The sequence below is a fragment of the Fundulus heteroclitus genome, chromosome 9, assembly GCF_011125445.2.
Source record: "Fundulus heteroclitus isolate FHET01 chromosome 9, MU-UCD_Fhet_4.1, whole genome shotgun sequence".
Lineage (NCBI taxonomy): Eukaryota > Metazoa > Chordata > Actinopteri > Cyprinodontiformes > Fundulidae > Fundulus > Fundulus heteroclitus.
Genome location: NC_046369.1, coordinates 36,458,829 through 36,484,904, shown reverse-complemented (window position 1 = coordinate 36,484,904; position 26,076 = coordinate 36,458,829). Strand labels below are relative to the sequence as shown.

General features: G+C 41.6%; 2 protein-coding genes across 6 annotated transcripts; both read right to left on the bottom strand.

Annotated features, from left to right (window-relative positions):
• Positions 1 to 694: 694 nt before the first annotated feature.
• On the bottom strand, positions 695 to 5,408 carry LOC118564204. Of its 2 annotated transcripts, XM_036141595.1 has the most exons (12): positions 5,184 to 5,407; positions 4,967 to 5,025; positions 4,733 to 4,841; positions 3,721 to 3,779; positions 3,487 to 3,595; positions 2,743 to 2,801; positions 2,524 to 2,623; positions 2,344 to 2,414; positions 2,101 to 2,229; positions 1,752 to 1,895; positions 1,537 to 1,635; positions 695 to 1,302 (listed from the first exon to the last, which is right to left on the bottom strand). In XM_036141595.1, the coding sequence occupies exons 1-12, from the start codon at positions 5,211 to 5,213 to the stop codon at positions 1,296 to 1,298; spliced, it is 975 nt and encodes a 324-aa protein (XP_035997488.1). In that variant the 5' UTR covers positions 5,214 to 5,407; the 3' UTR covers positions 695 to 1,295. The 2 variants fall into 2 exon arrangements, with proteins under 2 accessions (XP_035997488.1, XP_035997487.1); XM_036141594.1 differs by having other exon boundaries at positions 695 to 1,635; positions 5,184 to 5,408.
• Positions 5,409 to 19,350: 13,942 nt separating this feature from the next.
• On the bottom strand, positions 19,351 to 25,793 carry LOC118564205. 4 transcript variants are annotated; one of them, XM_036141596.1, is made up of 9 exons: positions 25,722 to 25,793; positions 25,505 to 25,563; positions 24,026 to 24,134; positions 20,790 to 20,848; positions 20,571 to 20,670; positions 20,391 to 20,461; positions 20,148 to 20,276; positions 19,798 to 19,941; positions 19,351 to 19,681 (listed from the first exon to the last, which is right to left on the bottom strand). In XM_036141596.1, the coding sequence occupies exons 1-9, from the start codon at positions 25,749 to 25,751 to the stop codon at positions 19,546 to 19,548; spliced, it is 837 nt and encodes a 278-aa protein (XP_035997489.1). In that variant the 5' UTR covers positions 25,752 to 25,793; the 3' UTR covers positions 19,351 to 19,545. The 4 variants fall into 4 exon arrangements, 3 of the variants coding, with proteins under 3 accessions (XP_035997489.1, XP_035997490.1, XP_035997491.1); XM_036141597.1 differs by lacking the exons at positions 25,505 to 25,563; positions 25,722 to 25,793 and adding exons at positions 24,260 to 24,318; positions 24,477 to 24,595; XR_004931716.1 differs by lacking the exons at positions 24,026 to 24,134; positions 25,505 to 25,563; positions 25,722 to 25,793 and adding an exon at positions 22,778 to 22,826.
• Between the last annotated feature and the right edge of the window lie 283 nt (positions 25,794 to 26,076).

Genomic DNA, 26,076 nt, shown 5'->3' with positions numbered 1-26,076 from the left:
AAACAGAACATTTCTCGGGAACGTAATTTGCACTACATAGGCCTTGTGCTGCTACATGAAGTGCACAAACAATTAAGTGTTTATTTTTTATTGTTATATTTTAAATGTTCTATATTGTTTGCTAGCCATCGTTAATGTTTTGTGTTTTTTAAAAAGGAGCTTTGCACAAGTTAGAAGCTTTTTATTTCACCCTTTTTCATACATGTCTGACATGTAAAATGAGTTTTCATCCATTTACTGCAGTTGCCTCTACAGCAGGGGTGTCCTAACTTTTCGGTACAAAATTGTCAAGTCAAAGGAACGAAAAATGAACACAATTGTTTTTTAAAACCAAAACAATCACATTAATGTTTTACCTGCTCAGCAAAATATAACTATTTTAAATGTCAGATATTTTGTAGAAAATTAACGTGTAAATTATTTTAGATCCAAAATTTTAAAAAGGGTTTTGCTCAATTGTTGTATTCACCAAGTTTATAGATTATTTTGAATAATTTAATTTGACTCTTTAACAATAAAAAATGTAACTTTTTTTTGGTCTAGCAGTATAAGAACAGTATTTGGGTCAGTTCTTTGAAAACACTTGCTGTAATCACCCAATTTTAATAATCAAATTAATAGCAGATTTTAATTCACCAAAGTCTGCATTTGAGTAATTAAATATAATTGGGTAAATGTTACTATGAAATTAAAGAGAATGTCAAAAGTGTCTTTATGTTTATTAATAATATTATTATTAAAAGATAGATACTTTGTGTTGTACTCAACATTTTCAATTGTATTATTTTTACTTTTCACGTATCGGGTACCGATTTGCATGTTGTCAAAATAATCAGTATCTGCCCTAAAAACCTGTATCGGTCGACCTCTCACTTAAACCGAATCAAGAATCTTTGGATCTGATAAGGTCTGAAAACTGCTATTCACAAACGCTCTACATCTAATCTGACTGTGCTTGAACTGATTTGCAAAGAAGAATGGCCAAAAATTTCAGTCACAAGACGTGGAAAACTGGCAGAGACTTGCAGCTGTAATTACCGCACAACGCGGTTCCAAGAAATATTTACTGGGGGATGCTGAATACTTTTGCACGTTGCTCTTTTCAGTTTTTTATTTGTTAAAAAAAGAGACCATGTATTAGTTTCTTGCTACATCACAGTTGTATACCACTTTGTCTTTCACATAAGACTCCAATAAAATGTATTTGTATTTTTTGTTTGTAATGTGACTATATGTGGAAAAGTTAAAGAAATGTGACTCATTTTGCAAGCCCTGATGGCAGGTGCGTTAGCTCTTCAAGGGCTGGAAAGAGAACGCAAATACATTCAGACCTCTGTAATTACACAACATTCTTAATACGTAAACATGCAGACCATAATATGCCAAGTACCTAGTTTTTAATTCTGCAGCAGACTATTTTGTGATAGTTAAGGGAGGTCAAATATATATTGAGTGTTGAAACAGAGAAATTGTGTGTAAGTGCATATGCATGATTCTATTCAAACATCCTGAATCCAGACTAGACAGTTTTCATACCAATCTTTCTCGGGAGTCTTGTCTTGACTTTCAGACGCAGGTTGGATGTTGTCTTGGACATCAGCCTCGCTTTCTTTGCAGTCCTCTTGGTTGTTTATGCTGGTAATGAAGCAACACAAAAATCACCACACAAAAACAGATCAACATGACTTTTCATTTGAAACTTGGAAAAACTATAAAATATAAATATTATTGAGCTCTAAATAATAACTCACATCTGTGCTGTGGCAGTAGAGGACAAGACAGTCTCTTCCACTCTGCTGTTCTGGCCAGTTTGGGAGTCTCCTTCTCTGGAAGATGCAGGAAAACCATCCAGTCCTCCATCTTCGACATCCCCAAAATCACCAGTGCATTGTATACTATGAAGAAGACACAAAAAAATTAAGACTGTCCACAAGACAGTTATTAGTTTAATTTGAGGACAAGTGGAGAAAAAACTAAACAAGTAACCAATGATTCCTGGGGCAAAACAATCTCACATCTGTATTTGTATATTTATATTTTACTTTGTAATGACTGAAACTGGGTTGACCTCTAAAAAGTCTAATGTAAAGAAACTCATACGTGGTGGAGCATTGTGGGACTACTTGGAGATGCGGCTCATGGTGAGCAGAGACAGGACTGTCAAGAACAGGTGAGGCCCTGAACTCGACACCAGTCTCTCCTCCCTGAGACTTCTCACTTGTGCAACAACTGTAAAATAAAGAAAAAAATAAAATTAATTCTGTGGTGGCATAAACCTCAATAACGACAACTTAAAAATAGATGATAGAATATTAAACTGCAGTTGATGAAGTTTTAATTTACCTCATTTCTGTCACTGAAGGTGAATGGATTGTGACCGCGTCCACATCTTGTTGGAGATGGCTCTGCTTTTTCTTTTAAGTATACACAGATGAAATCAGTCAGACCATGCTGAGATTTAAAAATTGCAACCCCTTTTCTTTGCTGCTTATTTATTAAAATAATCAGCTCTGCTATACATACCTTGTTAAGAAGACGCCAACAATGCCAGAAGGAGGTTTTTCTAGTTCTAGGAGCCTCGCTGGTTGTGATGGTAGAAGGAGAGGGTGCTTCTGTCTGCTGGCTGATATCAGCAAGATAAGCAGAAAATATCAGGTTTTGGATGTCCAAGTCATTTGTGGCAGGGAAAAAAAAAAAATTAAAACCATGTGGAAACAAATTAGGATTGTTATAAAACTTTACCTCTTCTGAAGACTTAAGCTTTCGCCATTCCCAGAGCGTACATCACTTTGAGGACTTATCTGTTTAAAAGTTGTAAAAACAGATATTTAAGTTTGATAGTGTTGCCTTTTCACAAATAAGTAGCAACAAGTTAAAAATAATAACTTAGCAATGCTGTTCAAAAATAAACATTTTAAGTGTATTTGTGTACATTTTTAAAAACACAATTGTTGGGGCCTCCCATAGCAACAATTAGAGATATAATACAATTTTATGCCCCATTAAAAACATAGAAATTAAAATTCACTGTTTTTCAGGCTTTACTATGTTGTCATACTTTCATGTAGAAACACAGTTTAACTTTCTGTTTTTAGAGAAATCCATCATATTGTTTTAAAATTGAAGACACTATTTTCATACCACCTACGGTTTCTTCAAATTTTGCATTGAAGTGCCACAAACTTTACATGTAAAACCAACAGCTGCATTTAGACGGTAGTTTGTTAGAGTGGGAGGAGGGAATTAGGGAGTTTTTCCTACATAAAATAATAAAATATAAAACTGCTGTTGATGAAAACTGCTGTTTTACCTCCTTTCTGTCACAGAGGGTGACAGGATTGTGACCCTGTCCACATTTTGTGGGAGATGGGTCTGCTTTTTCTTCTAAATCCACACAGATGAGCTCAGACTGTGCTGACACTCATAAATTACAACCACTTTTCTTTGCTGCTTATTAATTAAAATGATCAGCTCTGCTATACATACCTTGTTATGAAGAGACCAGCGTTGCCAGAAGGAGGTTTTTCTAGTCCTGGGAGCCTCGCTGGTATCAGGGGTTGTGGTGGAAATGGGAGACCATGCCTCTCTCTGTAGCCTGATATCAGAAAAATAAGCAGAAAATGTCAAATTTGTGGGTGTCCAAGTCATTTGTTACAGGAAAATAAAGTCTGATAAATTAAAACTATGTGGAAACAAGTTAGGATTGTTATAAAACTTTACCTCTTCTGCAGACTTGCGTTATCACCATCTCCAGAGCGTACATCCCCTGGAGGGCTTTTCTGTTAAAAAGTTGTAAAAACTGATATTAAAGTTTGATAATGTTACCTTTTCACAAATTAGTAGCAACAAGTCAAACTAAATTACGATCAAATTGAGTGGAAATCATCTTAGTGCATTAAGTCAAATCAGCAGATTACACAAAGAATCAGGTTCATACCTTTTGTTTTTTCCAAATGCAGGAAAACATCTTCACACTTACTGAGCAAAGTATCTCAAAAACCGTGATGAATTTAAGCAAGTACTTCTCTATCGCCGTAATATATGGAAAGTGGGTTTTCAAATGTCTGCTAAGGGATATCTTAAGTGCTGATATTTGAATGAAATCATTTTGGCATCATGCGGACGCATAATAACCTAGCAGCTGTTCAAAAATAAACATTTTAAGTGTATTTGTGTACATTTTTAAAAACACAATTGTTGGGGCCTCCCATAGCAACAATTAGAGATATAATACAATTTTATGCCCCATTAAAAACATAGAAATTAAAATTCACTGTTTTTGAGGCTTTACTATGTTGTCATACTTTCATGTAGAAACACAGTTTAACTTTCTGTTTTTAGAGAAATCCATCATATTGTTTTAAAATTGAAGACACTATTTTCATACCACCTACGGTTTCTTCAAATTTTGCATTGAAGTGCCACAAACTTTACATGTAAAACCAACAGCTGCATTTAGACGGTAGTTTGTTAGAGTGGGAGGAGGGAATTAGGGAGTTTTTCCTACATAAAATAATAAAATATAAAACTGCTGTTGATGAAAACTGCTGTTTTACCTCCTTTCTGTCACAGAGGGTGACAGGATTGTGACCCTGTCCACATTTTGTGGGAGATGGGTCTGCTTTTTCTTCTAAATCCACACAGATGAGCTCAGACTGTGCTGACACTCACAAATTACAACCACTTTTCTTTGCTGCTTATTAATTAAAATGATCAGCTCTGCTATACATACCTTGTTATGAAGAGACCAGCGTTGCCAGAAGGAGGTTTTTCTAGTCCTGGGAGCCTCGCTGGTATCAGGGGTTGTGGTGGAAATGGGAGACCATGCCTCTCTCTGTAGCCTGATATCAGAAAAATAAGCAGAAAATGTCAAATTTGTGGGTGTCCAAGTCATTTGTTACAGGAAAATAAAATCTGATAAATTAAAACTATGTGGAAACAAGTTAGGATTGTTATAAAACTTTACCTCTTCTGCAGACTTGCGCTATCACCATCTCCAGAGCGTACATCCCCTGGAGGGCTTTTCTGTTAAAAAGTTGTAAAAACAGATATTAAAGTTTGATAATGTTACCTTTTCACAAATTAGTAGCAACAAGTCAAACTAAATTACGATCAAATTGAGTGGAAATCATCTTAGTGCATTAAGTCAAATCAGCAGATTACACAAAGAATCAGGTTCATACCTTTTGTTTTTTCCAAATGCAGGAAAACATCTTCACACTTACTGAGCAAAGTATCTCGAAAACCGTGATAAATTTAAGCAAGTACTTCTCTATCGCCGTAATATATGGAAAGTGGGTTTTCAAATGTCTGTTAAGGGATATCTTAAGTGCTGATATTTGAATGAAATCATTTTGGCATCATGCGGACGCATAATTACCTAGCAGCTGTTCAAAAATAAACATTTTAAGTGTATTTGTGTACATTTTTAAAAACACAATTGTTGGGGCCTCTCATAGCAACAATTAGAGATATAATACAATTTTATGCCCCATTAAAAACATAGAAATTAAAATTCACTATTTTTTAGGCTTTACTATGTTGTCATACTTTCATGTAGAAACACAGTTTAACTTTCTGTTTTTAGAGAAATCCATCATATTGTTTTAAAATTGAAGACACTATTTTCATACCACCTACGGTTTCTTCAAATTTTGCATTGAAGTGCCACAAACTTTACATGTAAAACCAACAGCTGCATTTAGACGGTAGTTTGTTAGAGTGGGAGGAGGGAATTAGGGGGCGTTTCCTGCAGCTGGCAGGTTGTCGGTTCAATACCTCGTCTGACCGTCTTAGTGTCTTTAGACAAGACACTACCAGGGTCCTCACCGGGATTTTTTTTTCAGCATAATGACGCAGTGAAATAAACACAGGGCCAAAAATTAAATGCAACAAAAAGGAGCCTTTTATTCAATAATTGATCAATTAATCAGCTACACCACCCGCATTTAATGCAGTGCAGCTCCCATCCCACACTGTCATGCTCAGTGCTTTCACTCCTGGCTCTATAAAGGCTTATGAGCAGAAAGTCCAATGCGTTTCAGTTGCCTGAGAAAGAAGAGCTGTTGTTGGACCTTCAACACACGCTCCACCACCTCCCCGTATATTAAGAGAGGAGCGTGTTCAGTCTTCCTGGACCTCCTGTAGTCCACCATGAACTCCTTGGTCTTGCTGGTGTTCTGGATGCGGTTTTTCCTGGAGCACCACTGTGTAATATTGAGGACCTCCTCTCAGTTGTGGGTGTCATGTTGGAAATGAAACACAGTTTTCCTTCGTCCGGACTTTCGCAGTACTCAGCACTGCTTAAAACCCCCATCTCTCTCTTTGAATCTACCACTTTGGTGGCGTTTCTTTTCCCAAAAGTGTCTGGTTGTGGTGTTATGCCCTTAAATCGGGGGGAGTTACACTTTAAAATAAAACATCTCCTGTGATCCAAGAATACCTAATGTATTTTTTCACACAAGTGGACCAGGGAGAATGCCTTATAATTCATCCTCCCACCTCCCGCCATTTTCACCAAAAAACTGCAGCAGTTCAAAAACTGAATACTGAATTTGCACTGTAGCACTATAGAGACGTAATCATCAAAATAAGGATTGTGTGCTATAAAAGCAACTGTTTTTCTTTATACATCATTTGAGAAGTGTGAAAACTGCTTGTTGTTATCACATTGCAGAAGCTCACAGAGATAAGAGGAGTTTAATGTTGTTAATTTTTCAACAATGTTCCTGCTCTTTCAATTCACTCATTCATTGGTCAAAATGTGATCATTAGTTTAGTAAGCCGGCTAGACTTATGGTACACTTTTATTAAAGGGGCCACATAATGCTTTTTAGCTGCATCAATGAGTTGTGGTCCATATAAAGTGAAACTGCAATGCCTTGGTCAGAATTCCTTATTAATTACACCCCCCATTCCCTCATTTTAACCCTGTTCTGAGCTCCATCTGAGAGCAAATCTCCTTAAATCTATCCTGTTCTGCCATTTTTGTGGTATGCTGGTGAGGCACTGACGTCACCAGAGTCAGATTTACAAATATATACACTCTACAGAGTAGACTCGTTGCAAAGTGCTGAGGGAGACTGACTGAGCCAAATCAATTCACCAAGAGACATGGAAAAATATTGATTCTTTGATGAAAAAAATAAAACTAAATTATTTGTCATCTGATTGGTAACAGTTTATGAGTTCTGTTTATCGCTGTCTTACCTCTACTTACAAATGAAGTCCATGCGGAGCTCTTTCTGAACAAAAATATTTTAATTTTCCCGGTAAAAGTTCTCTTTATCTTCTTCAGATTTAAAAGTCTCTCAGTGTCAATGGAGCTCACTGCCAGGGAGGAAAGCCTTCCTTGATCAGTCCCGTTCCAGCTGTATGTTTAGAGTCTTTTTAGTGCTTTACTTGTTTAGCAAAACTCGCTAATAAAACATCCATAACTTGCTGTCACTCTACAGTTTTAGGATCACGAGCGGCGCCCCTTGAGCGCCCCCTGCCGAGAGGCCAAGGAACTGCCGGCCTCACCTACCGGCCTCACCGCTATAGAGCTGGGTAATAGCCAGGAGCATCTCCAGTCTCCCCAGAGAGTAAATGTGGTACCCAATAAAACAGGTGCTTGTCCTCCCTCACTTCCCACACAACAATAACAATTAATTCAGCACTTTACTTGTTCCCCACAGAGAGACATTCTTAAGTAGCTCCCAGCAGAGGGGTCAGTGGTCAGGCTGGGCTTCAGGACTGCGGCCCCAGAGCTGGTTAGGAGTTCAGCGCCTGCAACTTGATACATGGAGCTTTAATACTTTGCTTAGTTAAATGACTTAAAAATGTATTTATTTTTTGGCATGTTGTTCTGAGTCACCACCCTTTTCTACACATGAAGGATTTTTTTTAACTTAAAGTTGGAGTAAAGTTGTGAAAGCATAATCATATCCACTGGGTTTGTATTTGTGTCTACATAGAATCATATAAGCTAGTATTTGCAATTTAATCACTTGTCTTTATTAAAGGATTTAAAAACATGTTATTGTTACCGACTCAAAGCAAGGTAGAGTTACCAGCTATATCAACTGACAAGATCTGGAAATAATATCAGAGGGAAATTTAGCCGGTATTATTTTCTCAGCAACATGTTGATGCTGTTTTATGTCGTCAGCCCTGGGCTATAATCTAAATCTGATCTAGATTGGTTAAAGTCGTTGGCCGGTAACCCCAGATCTCTGGGATCAAAGGAGGGGTCCCGGTGTGGGTGGGGTGAGCCTGGATTTGCATTTTGAGTATGAAGAGCTGCAGGTGTCAGACAGTTAGCCCCCACCAGCACACACACACATACAGACAGCCGTTACCCATCACTCACACACCAATACTGTATTACATAATCAAATGCCTTGGCAGAACATTGTGGCTTGTGAGCTTGTTAAGAAACAGCAGGATCTTCTTAGAGTTAACTTTAAGCAGGAAAATAAATATAATGTGGACATCATGAAAGCCAAAGATTCCCTTTTACAGTAAAAACATGTGCCCAGCCAGAGATGCACTGAGTAATCAGTGTAAAAAGAAGGGTCACTATGCAATAGTGTGCAGATCTGGAACAAGAGAAATATGGGCAGCAGGTGATGACGGTGAAGAAGTTGCATTTCTGGGCTCAGTAGCAACAGATGAAATGGAGGAAGCTTGGATCACTGAAGTCAAAGTGAACAATCTGAACTATTTACTCAAAATAGACACAGGAACGGTTGTAACCGTGTTGCCAGGAAAAGTGTACGTCTCTCTGTCACAGACACCACAGCTGCAACCCACAAAATATACATTGTATGGTGCAGGTATGTCTCCACTAGCAGTTAAAGGGAAGTTTACCGCTAACCTGAGCACTCCCAGCAAAACTACAGTACAGCCTGTGTATGTAGTAGCCGATCTGACACAAGGGTTACTTAGCCGCACAGCAAGCGTAGCAATTGGGTTGGTGGCCAGGGTAGAAGCAGTAGAGGAGCAGTTCCCAAAACTGTTCAGCGGCTTAGATCGCATGGAGGGTAAATACAGAATAGATCTTTAAGCAGATGCTAAACCATTTGCTCTGTCAACCCCAAAACATGTCACTCTTCCCTGTTACTCAGAGTAAAAAAGGACTAGCTCAAACAGAAGAGAGGGGTAATCTCTAGAGTAGAGCAGCCTACTGACTGGTGTGCAAGTATGGTCCCAGTACCCAGACCAAATAGAGAAGAAGTTTGTGTGTGTGTCGATTTAACTAAATTGAGCAATTCTGTTATAAAATAAGGACACATATTGTCATGAGTGGAGCACACCCTAGGATAGCTAGAGGGTGCAAACTCGATGCAAACTCAGTCAGTGCTTCTCACAACCTATATCACGCCCTTTGGAAGATATTGCTTTAACACACTTTGTCTTAGAAACTCTTCAGCTTCCTGTGGATGGAATTCTAAACAACTACTGACTTCCCAGAGTTATTGAATAAGGAGACGGTGGAGTGATGAAGTTCCAGCACTTTTATTGAGAAACAGTATTTATTGAAAAACAAGATAACTCGTCACATAAATATGCAAATACAACACCAAGGACTCATAACAGTTACAAATCACGTGTGCTGGAACTTTTAGTAAAGATCAGCTTGAATGCTTCATGGAGTTTTCACACACAAGATCAAAGGTTTAGCATTCACCTACAATTTAGGGTTCAACTAATTAAGTAAGGCCTGTTTTAGGTCCCTATGTGCACATTATTTTAGTATATTAGACTACTTAAGCTAAGCCTGTATACTAATTTAGGTCGAATCCGTCTACCTTCTCCCCACCCTGAAAACCCTCCTACTCGAGCCTCCACTCACCACTTCGATGGATAACCATCCACCACCCTCAAACTTACCAAACCAGGAGCAAAAGCAGGAGAGGTTCAGTGTGGCCGGGGAAACCCAGAAAACGCTACCCACAGGGGTAGTAAAAATTGGTGAGACCCCCAGGGAGATCTGCTCTCGGCCAATCTGAGCCAGAAAACCCTGTGTTGAATCTAGGAGTTACCATTACTAGCTAATTTTAAAGGATCTATAGAGCCAATCAGATCCCTGTCTGTCCTTCCATAATAAACAAAAATTGCATAAATCAGTGATCTTTGGTGTGAGAAAACTTCTCCATTTCTTTCATCAAGCAGTGAGAACAAATACGAATCATGTCAGGAAAAACATTTGAAATTCCAAATATCAATTTTAACATTGCTTAAGCAAAACTGAAGTAACACAACTAAACATTTTCATTCATGCCTAAATCGAAACTGATAATAAAACAAAATAAAAACGGAAAAAGTAACGGGGGAAAAAAACAACAATCTGACAATACTACTGTAAAACTGCAAATCAAACAAATATATATTATCAAACCCACAGGAACATTTTTAAAAGCATTACAAGGAACAGTCACCAAGAAGGAAAAAAAACAAAACTTGTGGTGGGCCGCTGTCCTCACAGCCAGCTCGGTGGCTCAGGTCGATGACGATGATTCCTGGCGTGTGATCTTTCTTGTCCTGCGATTTGTCGGCCCCTGGTGGTGGCGGCACCTTCCTGCAGTTTGACGCGTGGATCCAAGGAAGCCGTTGTTCGACCTTCACTGCCGTGTAAGTCGTGAGGAGCACCTCCAGTGGCCCTTTTCTAAACTTTCCCAAATTTAGTCACATTACATCCACAAACATAAGATAATATTTTATTTAAATCTTATGTGAAAGTCCAACATAACATATACAATTGTGACGTAGAAGGAATATCCTACATGATGTAAAACATTCATTACAAATAAATTAAAATTGCTCTGTGCAAAGGTATTCAGCCTCCTTTTCTCTGATGCGACCAATTGCTTTAAGCAGGAAAATTTATATAACGTGGACGTCATTAAAGCCAAAGATTCCCTTTTACAGTAAAAATATGTGCCCAGCCAGAGATGCACTGATTAATCGGTGCAAAAAGAAGGGTCACTATGCAAGAGTGTGCAGATCTGGAACAATAAAAGAAATATGGGCAGCAGGTGATGACAGTAAAGAGGAAGCTGCATTTCTGGGCTTAGTAGCAACAAATGAAATAGGGAAAGCTTGGATCATGTCACATAATGTGTATATTGGGGGGAAAAAATCACAGCATTTACACATTAATGGTGTATACTACAGGTCGACCGATACAGGATTCCTACACAACTCTGACTATTTAAAATTTTCATATTTTGTAGAGCAGGTAAAACATAAACGTGATTGTATTGTTTTTTTTTTTTATATATATTTCACTTTTTTGGCCCTCGAGTTCCTTTGACTTGACAATTTTGGCCCATGTACCAAAAAGTTTGGTCACCCCTGTTGTAGAAGCAACTGCAGTAAATGGAGGAAAACTCATTTTACACGTCAGACATGTATGAAAAAGAAAAAAAAACCTCTGTCACGATTTGTTCTGATGAACCCGAACGCTGGAGGACTGGAGAGAGAAAGAGAAAGAGAGAGAGAGAGAGAGAGAGAGAGAGAGAGAGAGAGAGAGCTGCAGGTGTTGTGCTGTGGAATCAGAAGTACGCTGGGAGCCAGGAATAGCCAGCAACACGGGGGAGAGAGCTCTTGGAGTGCTGGAGTAGCAGGATATCCAGCAGCACAGCAGAAAAATTACTTGGAGCGCTGGAGTAGCAGGTGTCGACGAAGGGAACTCTGTCAGGCAGACGTAGGAAGCTCTGGCTAGCAGACATGGGAGGCTCTTGCTACTGGGCATGGGAAGCTCTGGCTAGCGGATGTAGGAAGCTCTGGCTAGCGGGCGTAGGAGGCTCTGACTAGCGGGCGTACGAAGCTCCGGCTAGCGGGCGTAGGAGGCTCTGGCTAGCGGGCGTAGGAGGCTCTGGCTAGCGGCGTAGGAAGCTCTGACTAGGAGGTGTAGGAAGCTCTGGCTAGCAGGCGTGGGAAGCTCTGACTAGCAGGTGTAGGAGGCTCTGACTAGCAGGTGTAGGGAGCTCTGACTAGCGGGCGTAGGAAGCTCTGACTAGGAGGTGTAGGAAGCTCTGACTAGCGGGCGTAGGAGGCTCTGGCTAACAGGCGTAGGAGGCTCTGGCTAGCAGGCGTGGGAAGCTCTGGCTAGCAGGTGTAGGAAGCTCTGGCTAGCAGGCGTGGGAAGCTCTGACTAGCAGGTGTAGGAGGCTCTGGCTAGCAGGCAAGGGAAGCTCTGGCTAACAGGCGTAGGAGGCTCTGGCTAGCAGGCGTAGGAAGCTCTGACTAACGGGCGTAGGAAGCTCCGGCTAACAGGCGTAGGAGGCTCTGGCTAGCAGGCGTGGGAAGCTCTGGCTAGCAGGCGTAGGAGACTCTGGCTAGCAGACGTGGGAAGCTCTGGCTAGCAGGTGTAGGAAGCTCTGGCTAGCAGGCGTGGGAAGCTCTGGCTAGCAGGTGTAGGAAGCTCTGGCTAGCAGGCGTGGGAAGCTCTGGCTAGCAGGCGTAGGAAGCTCTGACTAGCAGGCGTGGGAAGCTCTGGCTAGCAGGTGTAGGAAGCTCTGACTAGCAGGTGTAGGAAGCTCTGACTAGCGGGCGTAGGAGGCTCTGGCTAGCAGGCGTGGGAAGCTCTGGCTAGCAGGTGTAGGAAGCTCTGGCTAGCAGGCGTGGGAAGCTCTGGCGAGCAGGTGTAGGAAGCTCTGGCTAGCAAGTGTAGGAAGCTCTGGTTAGAAGGCGTAGGAGGCTCTGGCTAGCAGGTGTAGGAAGCTCTGACTAGCAGGCCTAGGAAGCTCTTGCTAGCAGGTGTAGGAAGCTCTGACTAGCAGGCATAGGAGGCTCTGGCTAACAGGCATAGGAGGCTCTGGCTAGCAGGTGTAGGAAGCTCTGGCTAGCAGGTGTGGGAAGCTCTGGCTAGCAGGTGTAGGAAGCTCTGGCTAGCAGGTGTAGGAAGCTCTGGCTAGCAGGCGTGGGAAGCTCCGGCTAACTGGCGTAGGAGGCTCTGGCTAGCAGGCGTGGGAAGCTCTGGCTAGCAGGCGTAGGAGACTCTGGCTAGCAGACGTGGGAAGCTCTGGCTAGCAGGTGTAGGAAGCTCTGGCTAGCAGGCGTGGGAAGCTCTGGCTAGCAGGTGTAGGAAGCTCTGGCTAGCAGGCGTGGGAAGCTCTGGCTAGCAGGCGTAGGAAGCTCTGACTAGCAGGCGTGGGAAGCTCTGGCTAGCAGGTGTAGGAAGCTCTGACTAGCAGGTGTAGGAAGCTCTGACTAGCGGGCGTAGGAGGCTCTGGCTAGCAGGCGTGGGAAGCTCTGGCTAGCAGGTGTAGGAAGCTCTGACTAGCAGGCCTAGGAAGCTCTTGCTAGCAGGTGTAGGAAGCTCTGGCTAGCGGGCGTAGGAGGCTCTGGCTAACAGGCGTAGGAGGCTCTGGCTAGCAGGTGTAGGAAGCTCTGACTAGCAGGTGTAGGAAGCTCTGACTAGCGGGCGTAGGAGGCTCTGGCTAGCAGGCGTGGGAAGCTCTGGCTAGCAGGCGTAGGAAGCTCTGACTAGCAGGCGTGGGAAGCTCTGGCTAGCAGGTGTAGGAAGCTCTGACTAGCAGGTGTAGGAAGCTCTGACTAGCGGGCGTAGGAGGCTCTGGCTAGCAGGCGTGGGAAGCTCTGGCTAGCAGGCCTAGGAAGCTCTGACTAGCAGGCCTAGGAAGCTCTTGCTAGCAGGTGTAGGAAGCTCTGACTAGCAGGCGTAGGAAGCTCTTGCTAGCAGGTGTAGGAAGCTCTGGCTAGCAGGTGTAGGAAGCTCTGGCTAGCAGGTGTAGGAAGCTCTGACTAGCAGGCCTAGGAAGCTCTTGCTAGCAGGTGTAGGAAGCTCTGACTAGCAGGCGTAGGAGGCTCTGGCTAACAGGCGTAGGAGGCTCTGGCTAGCGGGCGTACGAAGCTCCGGCTAGCAGGCGTAGGAAGCTCTGACTAGCAGGCGTGGGAGGCTCTGGCTAGCAGGTGTAGGAAGCTCTGACTAGCAGGTGTAGGAAGCTCTGGCTAGCAGGTGTAGGAAGCTCTGGCTAGCAGGCGTGGGAAGCTCTGACTAGCAGGTGTAGGAGGCTCTGGCTAGCAGGCAAGGGAAGCTCTGGCTAACAGGCGTAGGAGGCTCTGGCTAGCAGGCGTAGGAAGCTCTGACTAACGGGCGTAGGAAGCTCCGGCTAACAGGCGTAGGAGGCTCTGGCTAGCAGGCGTAGGAAGCTCTTGCTAGCAGGTGTAGGAAGCTCTGGCTAGCGGATGTAGGAAGCTCTGGCTAGCGGGCGTAGGAGGCTCTGACTAGCGGGCGTGCGAAGCTCCGGCTAGCAGGCGTAGGAAGCTCTGACTAGCAGGCGTGGGAGGCTCTGGCTAGCAGGTGTAGGAAGCTCTGACTAGCAGGTGTAGGAAGCTCTGGCTAGCAGGTGTAGGAAGCTCTGGCTAGCAGGCGTGGGAAGCTCTGACTAGCAGGTGTAGGAGGCTCTGGCTAGCAGGCAAGGGAAGCTCTGGCTAACAGGCGTAGGAGGCTCTGGCTAGCAGGCGTAGGAAGCTCTGACTAACGGGCGTAGGAAGCTCCGGCTAACAGGCGTAGGAGGCTCTGGCTAGCAGGCGTGGGAAGCTCTGGCTAGCAGGCGTAGGAGACTCTGGCTAGCAGACGTGGGAAGCTCTGGCTAGCAGGTGTAGGAAGCTCTGGCTAGCAGGCGTGGGAAGCTCTGGCTAGCAGGTGTAGGAAGCTCTGGCTAGCAGGCGTGGGAAGCTCTGGCTAGCAGGCGTAGGAAGCTCTGACTAGCAGGCGTGGGAAGCTCTGGCTAGCAGGTGTAGGAAGCTCTGACTAGCAGGTGTAGGAAGCTCTGACTAGCGGGCGTAGGAGGCTCTGGCTAGCAGGCGTGGGAAGCTCTGGCTAGCAGGTGTAGGAAGCTCTGGCTAGCAGGTGTGGGAAGCTCTGGCCAGCAGGTGTAGGAAGCTCTGGCTAGCAAGTGTAGGAAGCTCTGGTTAGAAGGCGTAGGAGGCTCTGGCTAGCAGGTGTAGGAAGCTCTGACTAGCAGGCCTAGGAAGCTCTTGCTAGCAGGTGTAGGAAGCTCTGACTAGCAGGCATAGGAGGCTCTGGCTAACAGGCATAGGAGGCTCTGGCTAGCAGGTGTAGGAAGCTCTGGCTAGCAGGTGTGGGAAGCTCTGGCTAGCAGGTGTAGGAAGCTCTGGCTAGCAGGTGTAGGAAGCTCTGGTTAGCAGGCGTAGGAGGCTCTGGCTAGCAGGCGTGGGAAGCTCTGGCTAGCAGGCGTAGGAGGCTCTGGCTAGCAGGCGTGGGAAGCTCTGGCTAGCAGGTGTAGGAAGCTCTGGCTAGCAGGCATGGGAAGCTCCGGCTAACTGGCGTAGGAGGCTCTGGCTAGCAGGCGTGGGAAGCTCTGGCTAGCAGGCGTAGGAGACTCTGGCTAGCAGACGTGGGAAGCTCTGGCTAGCAGGTGTAGGAAGCTCTGGCTAGCAGGCGTGGGAAGCTCTGGCTAGCAGGTGTAGGAAGCTCTGGCTAGCAGGCGTGGGAAGCTCTGGCTAGCAGGCGTAGGAAGCTCTGACTAGCAGGCGTGGGAAGCTCTGGCTAGCAGGTGTAGGAAGCTCTGACTAGCAGGTGTAGGAAGCTCTGACTAGCGGGCGTAGGAGGCTCTGGCTAGCAGGCGTGGGAAGCTCTGGCTAGCAGGTGTAGGAAGCTCTGACTAGCAGGCCTAGGAAGCTCTTGCTAGCAGGTGTAGGAAGCTCTGGCTAGCGGGCGTAGGAAGCTCTGACTAGCAGGCGTGGGAAGCTCTGGCTAGCAGGCGTGGGAAGCTCTGACTAGCAGGTGTAGGAAGCTCTGACTAGCGGGCGTAGGAGGCTCTGGCTAGCAGGCGTGGGAAGCTCTGGCTAGCAGGCGTAGGAAGCTCTGACTAGCAGGCGTGGGAGGCTCTGGCTAGCAGGTGTAGGAAGCTCTGACTAGCAGGTGTAGGAAGCTCTGACTAGCGGGCGTAGGAGGCTCTGGCTAGCAGGCGTGGGAAGCTCTGGCTAGCAGGTGTAGGAAGCTCTGACTAGCAGGCGTAGGAAGCTCTTGCTAGCAGGTGTAGGAAGCTCTGACTAGCAGGTGTAGGAAGCTCTGGCTAGCAGGTGTAGGAAGCTCTGACTAGCAGGCCTAGGAAGCTCTTGCTAGCAGGTGTAGGAAGCTCTGACTAGCAGGCGTAGGAGGCTCTGGCTAACAGGCATAGGAGGCTCTGGCTAGCAGGTGTGGGAAGCTCTGGCTAGCAGGCGTAGGAAGCTCTGGCTAGCAGGTGTAGGAAGCTCTGGTTAGCAGGCGTAGGAGGCTCTGGCTAGCAGGTGTAGGAAGCTCTGACTAGCAGGCCTAGGAAGCTCTTGCTAGCAGGTGTAGGAAGCTCTGACTAGCAGGCGTAGGAGGCTCTGGCTAACAGGCATAGGAGGCTCTGGCTAGCAGGTGTAGGAAGCTCTGGCTAGCAGGTGTGGGAAGCTCTGGCTAGCAGGTGTAGGAAGCTCTGGCTAGCAGGTGTAGGAAGCTCTGGTTAGCAGGCGTAGGAGGCTCTGGCTAGCAGGCGTAGGAGGCTCTGACTAGCAGGCGTGAGAAACACGAGGCAGGACGAGGTTTGGATGAAGAATGATGACGATCCAGCAGAGAAGAGCAGACTGACGGAGTTTTAAGTAGAGGTGTTGGCACGTGCACTGAATCCAGGCTTAATTAGGAACGACAGGTGGAACTAATAAGGAGGTGGAGTAAGAGCTGGGCTGCATGTGCTGGAAAGTTTATGAGGAGACAGGCAGGCCAATGCAAATTGCCTTCCTGGAGAACATCTTCTGTTTGATTTATATATTAAAATTATTTTTTCTACTTAAAAAATGTCCATGTTTTATTATCCAATCCATTCTGCTCTAACTGGCCTGAAGGAAACTGTCAAAGATGGACACACAGAGGAAGACGCTCACATACGCACACAGAAAGAGCGCTCGTAGCCAATCTACGCCACTCTGTCACATCTTTCCTGCTCCAACACGTCTTACTTCAAATAGCGTTGGGACTCTTAAACTAAACTTAATGACAGCGAGAAAAGAACTTCTTGTTGTGGGGACGAGGAGGAAGAAAAAGGCCACCGCTGAACATTATTTTCTACAAAGTTAAATGCTATAAGCGTGATTGTTTTCATGCGTGTACACGCCGACTCTTCATGGCAACGAGCACTAACACAGCGGTGGCCAGCTGGAAACAAACATGTTTTTTAGACAGTGGGATGGAGTTTTATACCGACTTTAAACAGCTCAACCACCATTTAAAAGCCAACATTGACACGCGAGTTTCTGTGAGTGAAAATGGAAGTAAAAACCCTGCTCCATTCTCAGTGAAACAGCTGTTCCCTCCCGCTCACAGTGACCGAGGCAGACATTCAAAGGGCAAATACTAAATCAGACAGTTAAAAATACAATATTTGTGTTTTCTGTTGTATCGGGATGGGACGATACACTGCATGCATTGGCCGATCCATTGGCGCATTCAGCCACCATGCTTTGACGTCCCGTGACGCGCATACGTTGCCGCTGCCTCCCTGGCAGAGAGCGCCTGCTAATGTCAGACTGATTGACAATTTAGCGGTATTTGCCCTTTGAATGTCAGTCACTGTGAGCGGGTGGGAACAGCTGTTTTACTGAGAACGGAGCAGGGTTTTTACTTCCACTCAATGAAACTCGCAGGTCAATGCTGGTTTGTAAATGGTGGTTAAGCTGCTAAAGTCGGTATAAAACTCCTAAAAAAACTGTCTAAAAAAACATGTCTGATCTCCAGCTGGCCACCTGCCACCGCTGTGTTAGTGCTCGTTGATATGAAGCCATGTATGCGCATAAAAATAATCACAACACTTGAAGCATTTAACTTTGCAGAAAATAATGTTTAGCAGTGGTCAGTCTAGGAGGTTTCCTCCTCCTCCCCACAACAAGAAAATCTTTTGTCGCTGTTATTAAGTTTAGTTTGAGAGTCACAAAGCTAGTTGAAGTAAGACGGTGTCTTTGACAGTTTCCTTCAGGCCAGTTGAAGCAGAATGGATAGGATAGTAAAACATGGTCATTTTTTAAGTAGAAAAAATACGTTTAATATATAAGTCAAACAGAACATTTCTCGGGAACGTAATTTGCACTACATAGGCCTTGTGCTGCTACATGAAGTGCACAAACAATTAAGTGTTTATTTTTTATTGTTATATTTTAAATGTTCTATATTGTTTGCTAGCCATCGTTAATGTTTTGTGTTTTTTAAAAGGAGCTTTGCACAAGTTAGAAGCTTTTTATTTCACCCTTTTTCATACATGTCTGACATGTAAAATGAGTTTTCATCCATTTACTGCAGTTGCCTCTACAGCAGGAGTGTCCTAACTTTTCGGTACAAAATTGTCAAGTCAAAGGAACGAAAAATGAACACAATTGTTTTTTAAAACCAAAACAATCACATTAATGTTTCACCTGCTCAGCAAAATATAACTATTTTAAATGTCAGATATTTTGTAGAAAATTAACGTGTAAATTATTTTAGATCCAAAATTTTAAAAAGGGTTTTGCTCAATTGTTGTATTCACCAAGTTTATAGATTATTTTGAATAATTTAATTTGACTCTTTAACAATAAAAAATGTAACTTTTTTTTGGTCTAGCAGTATAAGAACAGTATTTGGGTCAGTTCTTTGAAAACACTTGCTGTAATCAGCCAATTTTAATAATCAAATTAATAGCAGATTTTAATTCACCAAAGTCTGCATTTGAGTAATTAAATATAATTGGGTAGATGTTAAAATGAAATTAAAGAGAATGTCAAAAGTGTCTTTATGTTTATTAATAATATTATTATTAAAAGATAGATACTTTGTGTTGTACTCAACATTTTCAATTGTATTATTTTTACTTTTCACGTATCGGGTACCGATTTGCATGTTGTCAAAATAATCAGTATCTGCCCTTAAAACCTGTATCGGTCGACCTCTCACTTAAACCAAATCAAGAATCTTTGGATCTGATAAGGTCTGAAAACTGCTATTCACAAACGCTCTACATCTAATCTGACTGTGCTTGAACTGATTTGCAAAGAAGAATGGCCAAAAATTTCAGTCACAAGACGTGGAAAACTGGCAGAGACTTGCAGCTGTAATTACCGCACAACGCGGTTCCAAGAAATATTTACTGGGGGATGCTGAATACTTTTGCATGTTGCTCTTTTCAGTTTTTTATTTGTTAAAAAAAGAGACCATGTATTAGTTTCTTGCTACATCACAGTTGTATACCACTTTGTCTTTCACATAAGACTCCAATAAAATGTATTTGTTTTTTTTGTTTGTAATGTGACTATATGTGGAAAAGTTAAAGAAATGTGACTCATTTTGCAAGCCCTGATGGCAGGTGTGTTAGCTCTTTAAGGGCTGGAAAGAGAACGCAAATACATTCAGACCTCTGTAATTACACAACATTCTTAATACGTAAACATGCAGACCATAATATGCCAAGTACCTAGTTTTTAATTCTGCAGCAGACTATTTTGTGATAGTTAAGGGAGGTCAAATATATATTGAGTGTTGAAACAGAGAAATTGTGTGTAAGTGCATATGCATGATTCTATTCAAACATCCTGAATCCAGACTAGACAGTTTTCATACCAATCTTTCTCGGGAGTCTTGTCTTGACTTTCAGACGCAGGTTGGATGTTGTCTTGGACATCAGCCTCGCTTTCTTTGCAGTCCTCTTGGTTGTTTATGCTGGTAATGAAGCAACACAAAAATCACCACACAAAAACAGATCAACATGACTTTTCATTTGAAACTTGGAAAAACTATAAAATATAAATATTATTGAGCTCTAAATAATAACTCACATCTGTGCTGTGGCAGTAGAGGACAAGACAGTCTCTTCCACTCTGCTGTTCTGGCCAGTTTGGGAGTCTCCTTCTCTGGAAGATGCAGGAAAACCATCCAGTCCTCCATCTTCGACATCCCCAAAATCACCAGTGCATTGTATACTATGAAGAAGACACAAAAAAATTAAGACTGTCCACAAGACAGTTATTAGTTTAATTTGAGGACAAGTGGAGAAAAAAACTAAACAAGTAACCAATGATTCCTGGGGCAAAACAATCTCACATCTGTATTTGTATATTTATATTTTACTTTGTAATGACTGAAACTGGGTTGACCTCTAAAAAGTCTAATGTAAAGAAACTCATACGTGGTGGAGCATTGTGGGACTGCTTGGAGATGCGGCTCATGGTGAGCAGAGACAGGACTGTCAAGAACAGGTGAGGCCCTGAACTCGACACCAGTCTCTCCTCCCTGAGACTTCTCACTTGTGCAACAACTGTAAAATAAAGAAAAAAATAAAATTAATTCTGTGGTGGCATACACCTCTATAACGACAACTTAAAAATAGATGATAGAATATTAAACTGCAGTTGATGAAGGTTTAATTTACCTCATTTCTGTCACTGAAGGTGAATGGATTGTGACCGCGTCCACATCTTGTTGGAGATGGCTCTGCTTTTTCTTTTAAGTATACACAGATGAAATCAGTCAGACCATGCTGAGATTTAAAAATTGCAACCCCTTTTCTTTGCTGCTTATTTATTAAAATAATCAGCTCTGCTATACATACCTTGTTAAGAAGACGCCAACAATGCCAGAAGGAGGTTTTTCTAGTTCTAGGAGCCTCGCTGGTTGTGATGGTAGAAGGAGATGATGCTTCTGTCTGCTGGCTGATATCAGCAAGATAAGCAGAAAATGTCAGGTTTTGGATGTCCACGTCATTTGTGGCAGGGAAAAAAAAATAATTAAAACAACGTGGAAACAAATTAGGATTGTTATAAAACTTTACCTCTTCTGAAGACTTAAGCTTTCGCCATTCCCAGAGCGTAAATCACTTTGAGGGCTTATCTGTTTAAAAGTTGTAAAAACAGATATATAAGTTTGATAGAGTTACCTTTTCACAAATAAGTAGCAAAAGGTAAAAATAATAACTTAGCAAGGCTGTTCAAAAATAAACATTTTAAGTGTATTTGTGTACATTTTTAAAAACACAATTGTTGGGGCCTCCCATAGCAACAATTAGAGATATAATACAATTCTATGCCCCATTAAAGACATAGAAATTAAAATTCACTGTTTTTCAGGCTTTACTATGTTGTCATACTTTCATGTAGAAACACAGTTTAACTTTCTGTTTTTAGAGAAATCCATCATATTGTTTTAAAATTGAAGACACTATTTTCATACCACCTACGGTTTCTCCAAATTTTGCATTGAAGTGCCACAAACTTTACATGTAAAACCAACAGCTGCATTTAGACGGTAGTTTGTTAGAGTGGGAGGAGGGAATTAGGGAGTTTTTCTACATAAAATAATAAAATATAAAACTGCTGTTGATGAAAACTGCTGTTTTACCTCCTTTCTGTCACAGAGGGTGACAGGATTGTGACCCTGTCCACATTTTGTGGGAGATGGGTCTGCTTTTTCTTCTAAATCCACACAGATGAGCTCAGACTGTGCTGACACTCATAAATTACAACCACTTTTCTTTGCTGCTTATTAATTAAAATGATCAGCTCTGCTATACATACCTTGTTATGAAGAGACCAGCGTTGCCAGAAGGAGGTTTTTCTAGTCTTGGGAGCCTCGCTGGTATCAGGGGTTGTGGTGGAAATTGAAGACCATGCCTCTCTCTGTAGCCTGATATCAGAAAAATAAGCAGAAAATGTCAAATTTGTGGGTGTCCAAGTCATTTGTTACAGGAAAATAAAATCTGATAAATTAAAACTATGTGGAAACAAGTTAGGATTGTTATAAAACTTTACCTCTTCTGCAGACTTGCGCTATCACCATCTCCAGAGCGTACATCCCCTGGAGGGCTTTTCTGTTAAAAAGTTGTAAAAACAGATATTAAAGTTTGATAATGTTACCTTTTCACAAATTAGTAGCAACAAGTCAAACTAAATTACGATAAAATTGAGTGGAAATCATCTTAGTGCATTAAGTCAAATCAGCAGATTACACAAAGAATCAGGTTCATACCTTTTGTTTTTCCCAAATGCAGGAAAACATCTTCACACTTACTGAGCAAAGTATCTCAAAAACTGTGATAAATTTAAGCAAGTACTTCTCTATCGCCGTAATATATGGAAAGTGGGTTTTCAAATGTCTGCTAAAGGATATCTTAAGTGCTGATATTTGAATGAAATCATTTTGGCATCATGCAGATGCATAATTACCTAGCAGCTGTTCAAAAATAAACATTTTAAGTGTATTTGTGTACATTTTTAAAAACACAATTGTTGGGGCCTCCCATAGCAACAATTAGAGATATAATACAACTCTATGCCCCATTAAACACATAGAAATTAAAATTCACTGTTTTTCAGGCTTTACTATGTTGTCATACTTTCATGTAGAAACACAGTTTAACTTTATGTTTTTAGAGAAATCCATCATATTGTTTTAAAATTGAAGACACTATTTTCATACCACCTACGGTTTCTCCAAATTTTGCATTGAAGTGCCACAAACTTTACATGTAAAACCAACAGCTGCATTTAGACGGTAGTTTGTTAGAGTGGGAGGAGGGAATTAGGGAGTTTTTCCTACATAAAATAATAAAATATAAAACTGCTGTTGATGAAAACTGCTGTTTTACCTCCTTTCTGTCACAGAGGGTGACAGGATTGTGACCCTGTCCACATTTTGTGGGAGATGGGTCTGCTTTTTCTTCTAAATCCACACAGATGAGCTCAGACTGTGCTGACACTCATAAATTACAACCACTTTTCTTTGCTGCTTATTAATTAAAATGATCAGCTCTGCTATACATACCTTGTTATGAAGAGACCAGCGTTGCCAGAAGGAGGTTTTTCTAGTCCTGGGAGCCTCACTGGTATCAGGGGTTGTGGTGGAAATGGGAGACCATGCCTCTCTCTGTAGCCTGATATCAGAAAAATAAGCAGAAAATGTCAAATTTGTGGGTGTCCAAGTCATTTGTTACAGGAAAATAAAATCTGATAAATTAAAACTATGTGGAAACAAGTTAGGATTGTTATAAAACTTTACCTCTTCTGCAGACTTGCGCTATCACCATCTCCAGAGCGTACATCCCCTGGAGGGCTTTTCTGTTAAAAAGTTGTAAAAACAGATATTAAAGTTTGATAATGTTACCTTTTCACAAATTAGTAGCAACAAGTCAAACTAAATTACGATCAAATTGAGTGGAAATCATCTTAGTGCATTAAGTCAAATCAGCAGATTACACAAAGAATCAGGTTCATACCTTTTGTTTTTTCCAAATGCAGGAAAACATCTTCACACTTACTGAGCAAAGGATCTCGAAAACCGTGATAAATTTAAGCAAGTACTTCTCTATCGCCGTAATATATGGAAAGTGGGTTTTCAAATGTCTGTTAAGGGATATCTTAAGTGCTGATATTTGAATGAAATCATTTTGGCATCATGCAGACGCATAATAACCTAGCAGCTGTTCAAAAATAAACATTTTAAGTGTATTTGTGTACATTTTTAAAAACACAATTGTTGGGGCCTCCCATAGCAACAATTAGAGATATAATACAACTCTATGCCCCATTAAAGACATAGAAATTAAAATTCACTGTTTTTCAGGCTTTACTATGTTGTCATACTTTCATGTAGAAACACAGTTTAACTTTCTGTTTTTAGAGAAATCCATCATATTGTTTTAAAATTGAAGACACTATTTTCATACCACCTACGGTTTCTCCAAATTTTGCATTGAAGTGCCACAAACTTTACATGTAAAACCAACAGCTGCATTTAGACGGTAGTTTGTTAGAGTGGGAGGAGGGAAGTAGGGAGTTTTTCCTACATAAAATAATAAAATATAAAACTGCTGTTGATGAAAACTGCTGTTTTACCTCCTTTCTGTCACAGAGGGTGACAGGATTGTGACCCTGTCCACATTTTGTGGGAGATGGGTCTGCTTTTTCTTCTAAATCCACACAGATGAGCTCAGACTGTGCTGACACTCACAAATTACAACACCACTTTTCTTTGCTGCTTATTAATTAAAATGATCAGCTCTGCTATACATACCTTGTTATGAAGAGACCAGCGTTGCCAGAAGGAGGTTTTTCTAGTCCTGGGAGCCTCGCTGGTATCAGGGGTTGTGGTGGAAATTGAAGACCATGCCTCTCTCTGTAGCCTGATATCAGAAAAATAAGCAGAAAATGTCAAATTTGTGGGTGTCCAAGTCATTTGTTACAGGAAAATAAAATCTGATAAATTAAAACTATGTGGAAACAAGTTAGGATTGTTATAAAACTTTACCTCTTCTGCAGACTTGAGTTATCACCATCTCCAGAGTGTACATCCCCTGGAGGGCTTTTCTGTTAAAAAGTTGTAAAAACAGATATTAAAGTTTGATAATGTTACCTTTTCACAAATTAGTAGCAACAAGTCAAACTAAATTACGATAAAATTGAGTGGAAATCATCTTAGTGCATTAAGTCAAATCAGCAGATTACACAAAGAATCAGGTTCATACCTTTTGTTTTTCCCAAATGCAGGAAAACATCTTCACACTTACTGAGCAAAGTATCTCAAAAACTGTGATAAATTTAAGCAAGTACTTCTCTATCGCCGTAATATATGGAAAGTGGGTTTTCAAATGTCTGCTAAAGGATATCTTAAGTGCTGATATTTGAATGAAATCATTTTGGCATCATGCAGATGCATAATTACCTAGCAGCTGTTCAAAAATAAACATTTTAAGTGTATTTGTGTACATTTTTAAAAACACAATTGTTGGGGGCCTCCCATAGCAACAATTAGAGATATAATACAACTCTATGCCCCATTAAACACATAGAAATTAAAATTCACTGTTTTTCAGGCTTTACTATGTTGTCATACTTTCATGTAGAAACACAGTTTAACTTTATGTTTTAGAGAAATCCATCATATTGTTTTAAAATTGAAGACACTATTTTCATACCACCTACGGTTTCTCCAAATTTGCATTGAAGTGCCACAAACTTTACATGTAAAACCAACAGCTGCATTTAGACGGTAGTTTGTTAGAGTGGGAGGAGGGAATTAGGGAGTTTTTCCTACATAAAATAATAAAATATAAAACTGCTGTTGATGAAAACTGCTGTTTTACCTCCTTTCTGTCACAGAGGGTGACAGGATTGTGACCCTGTCCACATTTTGTGGGAGATGGGTCTGCTTTTTCTTCTAAATCCACACAGATGAGCTCAGACTGTGCTGACACTCATAAATTACAACCACTTTTCTTTGCTGCTTATTAATTAAAATGATCAGCTCTGCTATACATACCTTGTTATGAAGAGACCAGCGTTGCCAGAAGGAGGTTTTTCTAGTCCTGGGAGCCTCACTGGTATCAGGGGTTGTGGTGGAAATGGGAGACCATGCCTCTCTCTGTAGCCTGATATCAGAAAAATAAGCAGAAAATGTCAAATTTGTGGGTGTCCAAGTCATTTGTTACAGGAAAATAAAATCTGATAAATTAAAACTATGTGGAAACAAGTTAGGATTGTTATAAAACTTTACCTCTTCTGCAGACTTGCGCTATCACCATCTCCAGAGCGTACATCCCCTGGAGGGCTTTTCTGTTAAAAAGTTGTAAAAACAGATATTAAAGTTTGATAATGTTACCTTTTCACAAATTAGTAGCAACAAGTCAAACTAAATTACGATCAAATTGAGTGGAAATCATCTTAGTGCATTAAGTCAAATCAGCAGATTACACAAAGAATCAGGTTCATACCTTTTGTTTTTTCCAAATGCAGGAAAACATCTTCACACTTACTGAGCAAAGTATCTCAAAAACCGTGATAAATTTAAGGAAGTACTTCTCTATCGCCGTAATATATGGAAAGTGGGTTTTCAAATGTCTGTTAAGGGATATCTTAAGTGCTGATATTTGAATGAAATCATTTTGGCATCATGCGGACGCATAATAACCTAGCAGCTGTTCAAAAATAAACATTTTAAGTGTATTTGTGTACATTTTTAAAAACACAATTGTTGGGGCCTCCCATAGCAACAATTAGAGATATAATACAACTCTATGCCCCATTAAAAACATAGAAATTAAAATTCACTATTTTTGAGGCTTTACT

Bases quoted from the DNA above. Each gene is read 5' to 3' on its own strand.
- LOC118564204 (XM_036141594.1), bottom strand. From the start codon at position 5,213: ATGTTTTCCTGCATTTGGAAAAAACAAAAG. The intron at 5,026-5,183 runs GTATGAACCTGA...ACTTTTTAACAG, and splicing joins GCATTTGGAAAAAACAAAAG to AAAAGCCCTCCAGGGGATGT. The intron at 3,780-4,732 runs GTATGTATAGCA...ACTTTTTAACAG, and splicing joins GCTGGTCTCTTCATAACAAG to AAAAGCCCTCCAGGGGATGT.
- LOC118564205 (XM_036141596.1), bottom strand. From the start codon at position 25,751: ATGTTTTCCTGCATTTGGAAAAAACAAAAG. The intron at 20,277-20,390 runs GTAAATTAAACC...TTTATTTTACAG, and splicing joins CCTTCAGTGACAGAAATGAG to TTGTTGCACAAGTGAGAAGT. The intron at 19,682-19,797 runs GTGAGTTATTAT...CTTCATTACCAG, and splicing joins TCTACTGCCACAGCACAGAT to CATAAACAACCAAGAGGACT.